Below are 12102 nucleotides of genomic sequence, written 5' to 3'. Positions count from 1 at the left end.
AGAAAAATGCATGAAAAAATGTACATATCTCAAGATATCGGATGCAAGATAAGATGTTGAATGAAGATTAGGATAGAACAAAAACTATCTACCACTTCAAATTTATCGTAAATACATCATTTGTGCCATAATCGATGATGTTTGGTGAGCATGTTATGACTAGAGTGTACGTGTTTGGTACGCACAAAATTCCGGTTTGGTATATCCATTAGTGTACGGTTTGGTATAACAACCTAGTTAAATATTAATCACAAACGGGGAGCCGCAAATAAAGCGTGGCATAATCCCCGCGCTTCACAGTTTGTATAAAACAGAGATATCAAGCTCAAACTAAGAGTTATTAATGCGTGTATTGTAAAACTGAAGAAAAAACCCAGCTGGTGACAAAAATAAACAGTAATTTGGTATTTTCGACTAGTTTCCAAGACTACAAACAAAACCAAAATGGAAGGTTTGCAATAGCAAAAGGCACAACTAGGGCACTTGTCTGATATATACACAGAAAACGCGATTCGCAGTGGATAATAAAATACGATTTACTGAAGGAACGAACAAACAATAAATGTAACGAACGAGCAAAAAAAGGCGCACGAAAGAAATATTTTTTTTTGTTTGACCAGACTACTTTCGTACGATTTTATAATTTCCGGTAGATCGTCCACGAATATTACAATAAGCAAATGAAATAATATCGAGTTTTTAAAGCGATTTAGCACGTACCCCTCTCATTTGTTTTAGGTTTTTTGTTTTAGATTTTTCTAGAAGTAGATACCAAACAACAGGGGCCGGATCCCGTTACCATACAGTGATGATATAATGATAAACATGCTACATGTAAATAGTGAGTGGTATAAGTGTAATTTGAATATTTACCATCACAGAATGATTTTGGTATATGGTATTGGAGTGCATTTGATGTTTATTAATAAATTTGACACTAATTTAATGTTATCTTTCTTTTTCTTATTCTGCAGACATCCTTCATTGTGTCAGACAGCACTAGTGTATTCATTTTCTATCATGGAGAGTGTACCGATACATGTAATCAATACATGTAAACGATCAACAGAGAAAACTGACAGGAATACCACCTGATTTACATATGAAGACTTTGACTTGATTTCACATGAAGATTTTTTTTCAGATCCTGAAATTGACCTAAAAAAAATCTTCATGTGATTTCAGGTCAAATTCTTCATGTGAAATTCAGGTCAATATCAGGTCAATTTCATATGAATTTCAGGTCAAGATTTTGACCTGAAATGATCTTTTTTGCTCTTTTCAGGTAAATTTGACCTGAAAAATTTCACCTGAAATTGACCTGAATTTACCTGAAGACATATTGACTGTGTAGTTATCCGTCAGTATGTGGGGCAGTGTACCCGATAACTATGCACGTTTCACTGTGTAAAATGATTTGATAAACTCCATAGCAGTTGGTTATCATATATATTTTCACATCCAATGTGTCAGCATCGAAAACAACTGTCATTGGCTATAGCTACAATTCATAGCGCATTTTCTTTGAACTGCATTACAGTTACTGTAGTTGACTATTATATTAATACGTATTAAACAATAAAATAACTATTCTTTATATAGACAATATAATATATGACAGAAAGATAATATGACGCAGTGTATGATGGTAAGTTTGATCACCGCGGGTATTATACAGAATGGAAGTTAGCTAGGAGATAAACAAGTTCCCGAGTAAGCTCTCGAAATTTTTTCAAAAAACACTCGCTTCAGCTGGTGTCCTTTCAAAGTTTGAAAATTAACCAACCCGAGTTTAATAGACATGATAAACAACGATTACTTGTTTTCAATCAAGAAAGAGTCGCTTAATCATTGAGATCTGTGAAAATATTGTGAAATGAATTCAGTTTTAGCCCTGTGTTTTTATATCAGATACATATCTGTTGGGATATATGACAACAGATACACTTTTCCGCTATGATGATATATACCCGTCTAGACTGTGCGCGAAATACAGTACAAAGTGTAATACAAATAAACATCGATTTTACTTCTACGCATTGGTGAAACACTCTGCAGTTCCGTGGAGCATTTAAACATGTATATAATTGTTTTGTTATTATTTCTGTTGGTTGTTATGCCAACAAAGAATGGCAACATTTTCATAATGGGTTTTCAAAAGTAAATTTCTTGAAAACACAATGATACATGGTATTAGATATCATATCAATGTTGTTACATATAACTGTGTTAAAACATAATGGCAGAAACATCAGTAGCCAGACATTCACTTTTTTAAATTCATCAATCGAAATATGTTATTTTTCATTTTTTTATGAATTTAGCATGTTTCAGACTATGTTTCATATATACATTACGCCAAAATATTGAACATTACTAATATATAATTAGGTGGCAGCTTTACAAAAAATTATCAAAAGTGGATGATAGCTCCAATACAGATGAATGATATTGGTCCCACTTATGGTGGTACATATGTACATTAGAATCTGCCAATTGCTGTAGTAATGTGACTGGTTGGGGTTTTCTGTTCGGTGTCTGTAGCAGTGTGAACGCTATAATAGATAATAGATACAAACTCATAATTACACCACGAGCATTCTGAATACTCTAAGGAGATCTAGCATTTCACATTGTCACATGACATTTAATTACCGCGGAGAGAGTCACGAGGGGATAACAAAGCGATATGGCGATTTGGGGAAGACACAGGAACATAATGATTTGGGGATGACTTAACGACATAACGATTTAGGGATATCACAACGACATAACGATTTATGGAATGTCACAACGACATAAGGATTTGGGGATGTCACAACAATATAACGATTTTGGGATGACAGAACGACATAAGGGTTTGGGGATGACAGAACAACATAACGGTTTAGGGATGTCACAACGCTATTACGATTAAGGGGTGTCACAACATAACGATTTAGAGATGACACAATGACATAAAGATTCGGGGATGTCACAACGACATAACGATTTGGGGGTCGTCACAACGACATAACGATTTAGGGATGACACAACGACATAACGATTTAGGGATGTCACAACGCTATTACGATTAAGGGATGTCACAACATAACGATTTAGAGATGACACAACGACATAACGATTTAGGGATGTCACAACGACATAACGATTTAGGGATGACACAACAACATAACAATTTAGAGATGACACAAAGACATAAAGATTTTGGGGTGTCAAAACGACATAACGATTTAAAGATGTCAAAACAATATAACGATTTAGAGATGACACAACGACACAAGGATTAAGGGATTTTACAAAGACATAACGATTTTGGGATGACACAACGACATAAGCATTAAGGGATTTTACAACGGCATAACGATTTAGGGATGACACAACGACATAACGATTTAGGAATGACACAGCGACATAACCATTTAGGGATGACATAGCGATGTAAAGATTTGGAGATGACACACAATGACATAACTATTTAGGGATGACATAGCGATGTAACGATTTGGAGATGACACACAATGACATAACACAAATGGAATTGACACACAACGTAATAACGATTTAGGGAATGTTACAACGACATAACGATTTGGGGATAACACAACGACATAACGATTTGGGGATAACACACACGACATAACGATTTGGGAATGCCGCATCGACATCACGATTTGGGGATGACACAGCATAACGATTTGGATATTGATTTCTGGATACCCAGCGACATAACGATTTGGGGATGACAAAACGACATAACGCTATGGGGGTGTCACAACGACATTACGATTTTGGGGTGTCACACAACGACAAAACGACTTTGGGGTGTCACAACGACAAAGCGATTTATGGATGTCACAACGTCATAAGAATTTAGTGTTGTCACAACAATATAAAACGATTAAGGGATGTTCCAACGACACAAAGATCTGGGGATGACACAACGACAAAATGATTAAGGGATGTCACAACGACATTACGATTTAGGGATGACACAACGAAATAACGATTTAGGGATGACACAGCGATATTACGATTTGGAGATTACATGGCGACATAACGAATTTGGAGATGACACACAAATGACAACACATAACACAAATGGAGATGACACACAACGACATAACGAGTTAGAGATGACACACAACGACATAACGATTTGGGGATGACACAACGACATAACGATTTGGGGATGACACAACGACATAACGATTTGAGGGTGACACAACGACATAACGTTTTAGGGATGTCACACCGACATAACGATTTAGGGATGTCACAACGAGATAAAGATATTTGGGAGTCATGACGACATTACGATTTAGGGATGTCACAACGATAAATGATTTAGGGATGACACAACCACATAACGATTTAGGGATGTCACTCCTCGTTATGATAGTGTCGGGATTGCACGGCACTTAAAAATTGCATGTGTATCGTAACCGTGAGCGCAGAACTATTACAACAAAAAAGAAATAATTTGCAGTAAAGTATATATTTATAACGTTTTACGAACTGGAACATTTATTTGATATAGCTTTGGATCAGCGGGTGAAGCATTGAGCCTCTGGAGGGCAACGAATCATTTACTATAGCATAGACACTTTGCATTATTAAAAGTACATTTGATATTCTCTTTCAAAATACTACAAAAGATGTCCGGCTATTGGCTCTTTAGAGAAAATAAATCAATGTAGCTTTAACAGGCTCCTCACAAAAAATCCCTAAAGGAAGCGAAACAGAATACTTCCAACATCATGTTTACCATCGTTCAACTTTGCACTCTCACAGCATATAAGTATGATTTGTCCTAGCTTTAGATGTTCGTCTTATGCAGCAGTTATAAGCGTAGACGTACTCGTACACGTAGTCGGACGCGTATATTCGGGGTCGTATCAAAAGTTGAAACAGTAGATGTACATAACCAAATGTAGTACCATGCATAATGCGCTGTGTGTTTCAATTCATATAAACAGAAATAGACCTTTATATCAAGAATGTTCCTGATTTCTAGACCCCTAAACATCATCAAGTACATATAAGCTTCACATTTTCCCTACAAGTTGTGCTTACTCTTTAGACGCCCCCCTGATATCTGTCGTATACGCGTCCGTCTACGTGTATGTAGTACGTCTACGATCAGAACCGGAGATGTCTAATCGTAACATCTTTGTTAAGTCCGTTAGTTGTACGAGTAATTCATATTGAAAGAGTGATAATCCGTAAAAGTAATATATTTACAGAGTCTGTATGAATTTGCATCAAATAAGGAAACATCAATGTATCTAATGTTGATGGATTATAAGCTTCACGAAATCCGTTTTATATATCGGGCAGATTTACCATGGTCCCTATCACACTGTCTTTATTCCGATTTGAGTATTATGTCCCTTGCGGGAAGGTATCGATGGTGGCATCATAATTTATTGAGCAATATCCATGTCTCCGCAGAAACATACCGTTAGGCTCCCAGACACAAGACGGCATATACATACCTACATACAAGGGACGATAATCATTTGAAATGCAAAGGTAGAATACTGTAATTTCAAAACCACGACATATTAATGAATGAAAGAGGATCCATATCGTACATGGTCTTATAATACAAATGTGCATCTTGTTGTTCCCTCTCTTCCTTTCCCATGTCATTGTCGATATAAACATTTTGTGTTTTAACATTGTAATAATCTAGATCATTCTCACCGTCGGGCAGATGTTACTTTTCCTGGAGCTTGCGTAATGTAGAAAGTCTAATACTAGCCGCATGGCTACAAGGATATTTTTACAGGAATCTTTGAACGCCTCGATGACAGGATTGCTATCTCCCATTATCTGCTTACAAATATTGATCATATTATGTATGATGGGATATCTAGCTGCTCCGTAGATGGAATTGGACCTCACATCCATGAGATCTTCAAAGAGTCTATGGAATTGGGCAGTATTCCCGAGTCTGTACGTAGACAATACTGTAAGAAAGATTGCATACGCCAGTGGGGGTAGGCAAACGAATTTGTTTTCGTCTTGGACCTCGAGATCTAGTTCTGGAGGGTATAACCTATTGTACTTTTTATGTATTGTGTATATTGACGTAAACGATTGCCTCGCTTTCTGTAATAATGTATAGCCTTTCCCACACATCTCATTAAAGTAACCGTCAAAATTTGCTCTCATGTTCATTTGTATTGCTGCACTTTGTTGGCAATGGTGTACGACACGATTCGCCATCTCGAAACATTTGTGGTAACATCCGGTATTGTAGTAGAAGGTGGCCAACGATAACAGCCCACCACACACGTCTGTATTAGAGGACATGTAAAGTATGCGTTTGTGTTTCGTGATCTGCGTGTATACAACTTTATTGCTGCTTTGATGGATACATGCGAGATCTGAAATTTTGTTACGAGAATTTTTCATTAAAACTTTGTTTGTGAACATTACTCACCATCGCGATGTAATGGAACAAATCGTTATCATAAGTGCGAAGTACTCCAATTGCCAAGGTCACTAAATGGACATTTTTGTATATATCTTCATAACCATGTTGTTTGGCTATTTGTAGATCCCGATTGATTTCGATTACACGAGTTTTAAAACGATTTGGCGTTGGAAACTCAAAAATACTTTGATGGATATCAATAGAAAGTCTATGAAATGTTTGGCACTGAAACAAACATTTCCACCCCATGGCTTGGTATCCATATAGCACACGGAGTAATCTCTCTCTGTTATCTCCAATCACATTAGAAAGAAACAAGTTATGTGCAAGTATAAAGTAGTTGGGGAGGAACCCGGTCTGTACACATTCCAGGAGTATGGTAAAGCAATACCAAAAACACTCAACAATATTCTCGTCCACCCACATTGTTGGCTGTAAATGTTCTATTGCGTGGAAAAGTATTGTCTTCATGAAGTAAGAACAGAGCAAATCCTTAACACTGTCGTCACGTTCAATGCACTCTTTCAGAAATATTTTGAGCAAACCATACGTTTTGAATTGCACATGGTTGAACGACTTCACCAGAGCCACTTCTGCTTTTACGAATGACAATCGCCATTGCACTTCAAATAGGCTAGAATGTTTGTCACCAATTGCAACAATCTCAAACCCATCCTGGACAATCTTGATCACCAGCTCACTAGGTGGCCACACACAATGCGCGGTACGTGATATAAAGTCGCTTAAAGTATCTGGCCACGAACGGCAATGAAAGGCAAAAGCAATGTCCATGGATATTCCGAGATCGAAAGTTGAGCAAGGTCCATGAATATAACCACCGTCCATTAGTGTATAGTGCATAAATAAAGTACTAGAGAGGTACTGCTTACCATTGATGTCTACCAGCTCCCTTATACGGCGATGATCCCTTTCATAGAGAGGTGTAAGTAAAGTATACCCAGGTCTACAGTCAGTGTTGTCCATAACCAGAATATTCTTGCTTAAATCAGTTTCCAGTACCTCGTCAGGATGTTGAATTACAAGTACATAATTCTTTACGGCCATGATGTCGCGATCAGACTTGGGGAAATCGAACCCTTCCGCTCTTGAGCCGATGTGGACCATTGTGTTATAATAATCCAATTCGGCGTCTGTAGTACTGTCTATCATACCAAGGAAGCGCCGAACATTGACAAATTCTTCAGATCCAATGTGGATATTAAGATCGAGAAACTGTGACAGGAACCTGGGTGCTTTCTTTGTTTCAAAAAGTTCCATTTTTATGTGTAGTCGCAGCAAACTCCGTTGGAATTTTGCCCTGAAATAAAAAAACAAATAAATAAGTATGTGTTTACTGATCTATTACGTGGAAATGTATTGCATATCGAGAAAAAAAGTTATATATATACAGGGGGTCGAACGTGTCCTGGTGTGGGAAGGTAAATTTTGGTATGCCAAGCAAACATGGCGTCGATAGCTCCGCTTCGATTATCAACCGTGATTGGAAAATCACATATGTCCCTTCTATACGTCATGCAACACTCTTATAGATAATGCGTTTCGGTGACAAAATGATAGTAGTTTCTAAAAATGCAAGAGATGAATAATGCCCTCATTCATTTGATTATCTAGTGAAGAAAAACTACGCGATTTTCACGCAAAAAAACAGCATCTGGGTATTATACATGGCTTTGTTTGGCCGAGTGTGAAAGTGTAGTTCGTTAGAAAAGCCGTATATCAAACAATGTTTAATCTAGGCCTGTTTCCAATGTGAGAAATCGCCGAATTTACCGTACCGATCATTTTATTTCGGTATACGATATCATTGTTATTCGTATTCGAGTACACCACCAATTTTGGTATGATGGATTTTTAGTGAAAGAAGACTCCGTATTATATGTATACTATTATTTTACTAATATGTTATATACCAAGAACTAATATCGTTATAACAGGTGACTTGAGATCCAGATTTGGTTCATTCAACAAACATTGTACAGGGGCGTAGGAAGCGTAGGGGGTGGAGGTGGGGGGCAAACATCTCCCTATTGTCAGTGACTGAAATGTTCTAAAAATGCACATTTAAAAGAAAAAAAGGGTCTCGTGTGGGGCATGGGGCAACAAAAAGGCTAGAAGATCGAAAAGTATTAAGACACTCCCCCCATTTCCTCATTACATTTCATCTTCCTACGTCACTGGTGAATCTAGCTGTAGCATATACTTAGTATGTTCCATTGTTTTTGGAATCATCCATAAAATTACTAATGTGGTGTTTTTTATCGTTTTTTAAGCATAATTAGTTTCATGTTCCAGTTATCCTACCATTTCACATTACTGAATATACTTTGATGAGTTCTACTTTGTTTAAATCACACGACGTTTGCGTTATAACTATCTTGCATTAAAGAAAAGTTCCAAATGTTATTTCTTGATCCGAATAAGGAAAGTGTGGACAGTTACGATGCATTAGACTCATATATTGACATTTATTTTAAAAGATGCTCCACCGCCGATATTCATCATTTTAACAATAATTATATTGTTGTTTAATCGTGTATACGTACATTCTATGTCTAATTACACAGAGAATGATATAAAATAATTTATTTTTTCTTTTGGTGCATTTCATATAAGATATAGTTCTACGGATTTGGTTTCGGGATGCAATTAATTACTTTTTGATATTCTTATATTGAAGTAAAATAAGAAGCCCAAACTTTTCAATGGTGGTAATGGTGTAAATTAAAAATGCTCTATCGCTGACAAATGGTATTTTTTACTATCAAAACAGGAGCAAACGATTTAATATTTTTCTTCAGTTACAAAAGTTACTTACTTTACACCATTACCACCATTGAAAAGTTTGAGCTTCTAATTTTAATTTAAGTTAAAAATACAAAAAAAAAAAAATTGCATCTCGAAAAAATCAGTGTCACTATATCCTATATGGAATGAAATACTGATTGCGTATGCACCGCAGGCAAAATATATTATTTTCTTATATTTTGTTGTGTTAATTAGACATATCTAATCACGATTAAACAAAAATTATTGTTCAAATGATGAATGTCATTTATGCTCTGTCGGAGGTGGAGCATCTTTAAGTAATTTTTGTAACAGAAGAAAAAAACTAATTCGTCTGCTTTAATTTTTGATAGAGAAAAAATAAAGTTTTTCAGCGGTGGAGCATCTTTAAATCATGGGCTTAAAAGCGCGATCATCCGAATTCTATCTGGCTCTGATAAAACTGACTCGTGTGTGCCATATTGCTTGGTTACATGAAGTTTAGAACGAATATACGTGCCCGGCCTACTATAACTTTCGGCCGGGTACGAATTAGTTCCTATGTGGCGTAGTGGAGCACTGCCTACGAAAATCACTCGGGCATAGTTTTCTATATTTTTTGTAGGTTTCCAATTATTTTATGCTTATACATGCATTAACATATCATTTTTGTCCAAAATAAACATAACTACCATACTTAATATCTACCGTACCGCTCACAAGATGTCAAATTCACAATTTGTGGACTTGCCGTATAAATTCCAATCAGAAAGACCTTCATATGTATTATGTAAAAAAGATAATGCCTCGATGAGAATTTGATATTTTATGTGGTTCAGTTTTATTGCCTAGTAGGTAAGCGATATCAAACAAGTACGAAAAAATGCAAACGAACGTTTTATAATAGTTTGCATAATCATTACTTTGCTCCATTCGCAGTAATAGGCACCAATTGTAGCTCTAAAGACGACATCATTTTCTGTCAAAAAGTCTTTTTAGCTACAATATTGCAGCTACATGAAGTTGTGAATGACCACGAAGCATCATATCAGTGGACTAACCACCTTTGACGCTATTCTTGAACATCTCTCTACAATCGCACCGAAAAGAACTATTGTGAAGCTGACTGTTCATTGTTCAATGAATTGTCTCTACATAACGCCACTTATCCCAAGTCATCTGTTATCACAGCATTAACTCGGGTTGATGATAAATAACATGTTAGTAATTTCACATTCGCTTGTTTTTTCTTCAACAGATTTTTGATAATTTTTAATACGAGCTTTCGACGCCATATTTGATTCACATACCAAATTTCACCTTCGCATACCAAAACACGTTCGACGCACTGATATATTACGTTCAGTGAAAGGTAAGTGTGCATTCGTCTTATCAGAAAATCGATATTCTTAAGGTTGTAAACCAATTACCTTTGCAATGGTGTTATATATATACGATTGATAGGGAATATTATTAAAGCTATAAATCTCTGAAACAAACTGTAATAAAATGTCAGATACCTTATTTAGTCACTGTCTGCATCTCGGAGACAGGTGATAGACTGCCTTTCGATATTCGATAGTAAAACAATTTTGTGTAAACAATCTAAATTATTAGTAATGATTCACATTAAAACAATTTGAAAATTTGTTTCAAATAATACGGAAGCGTGTTCGGGTCATATTGAAAAAAATATATTATGTCGTAATAACGATTTAGTATCTCGTAATAACAACTTACCTATGCCATTATAACGATTTACCTATGCCGTAATAACGACTTAGCTATTAGTATCTCGTAATAACGACTTACGTAGTACATTTGTATGTCGTAATAACGACTTAGCTTTGTTGTTATTACGACATACTAAGTCGTAATAACGACATACTAAGTTGTTATAACGACATACTAAGTCGTTATAACGACATACTTTGTCGGTATTACGACATAGTTAAGTCGTTATAACGACATAGCTAAGTCGTTATTACGACATAGGTAAGCCGTTATTACGAGATACTATGTCATTATTACGAGATCCTATGTCTTTATTACGAGATACTAGGTCATTATAACGACACAGATAAGTCGTTATTACGAGATACTTTGTCGTTAATACGACATACTAAGTCGTTATTACGACATAATATATAAAACAAATTTTCGATGTGACCCTAACAGGCTTCGGTAAAATAACTTATAAGCGCTGTAAACTTAAGATGGACGTAGAGTTTACAACATACCTTATTGATGTGATTTTGATGTGTCACACTGATTGTCTCAGTCGTCACATTGTAGCTGTGTTACGTTAGACACGAAAAAGTCGACTGTTAACAACATTAACACGGTGTTCCCCTATATGGGTCACCTCCCACTTATACACTCTATCGACATTTACTAATAAAATCTGTTACCTGTAAGTGAACGAGATCGGGTTATCTCAGTCGAGGGCTAAGATTTTGTAACATAATCCCAACCGAGGCGTTAGCCGAGGTTGGGATGTTACAAAATCTTAGCCCGAGACTGAGATAACCCGATCTCGATCACTTAAAGGTAATAGATTTTTTTTCTCGCGCCTCTAAGATATAACAAAACCCATCTATATACGCGTTCCGAATGTAAAACTATCCCGTCATGGGCCTCCTGATTCAAAGCCGATTAACCATTACATCTGCGCTTCGATTTGGCAATCATTCCGCATAAAACTATAGTTCGATTATATCAAAGACAAACGATGATCAATCGGTACATACTGTTTCATAATTAAAAACAACAACCAAACAATGCATGGTAAATCACTGAATGCATATATTTCTAAAAATATTGACTATCTGACGCTTGTGACGTCACCGGTTCAAGACTTTGACGTCACATGC

At 36.2% G+C, this 12102-nt stretch overlaps 1 protein-coding gene across 1 annotated transcript; it reads right to left on the bottom strand.

Annotated features, from left to right (window-relative positions):
• Window positions 1-6406: 6406 nt before the first annotated feature.
• On the bottom strand, window positions 6407-7783 carry LOC138308665 (cyclic GMP-AMP synthase-like receptor 2). The gene has a single exon (XM_069249701.1). It carries the CDS (start codon window positions 7721-7723, stop codon window positions 6407-6409), a length of 1317 nt encoding a protein of 438 aa, XP_069105802.1. The 5' UTR covers window positions 7724-7783.
• Between the last annotated feature and the right edge of the window lie 4319 nt (window positions 7784-12102).

The sequence above is a fragment of the Argopecten irradians genome, chromosome 15 (assembly GCF_041381155.1).
Source record: "Argopecten irradians isolate NY chromosome 15, Ai_NY, whole genome shotgun sequence".
NCBI lineage: Eukaryota > Metazoa > Mollusca > Bivalvia > Pectinida > Pectinidae > Argopecten > Argopecten irradians.
Note: the sequence above shows the minus strand (reverse complement) of the source record. Positions and strands in the feature narration are given on the sequence as shown.

Bases quoted from the DNA above. Each gene is read 5' to 3' on its own strand.
- LOC138308665 (XM_069249701.1), bottom strand. From the start codon at position 7,723: ATGGAACTTTTTGAAACAAAGAAAGCACCCAGGTTCCTGTCACAGTTT.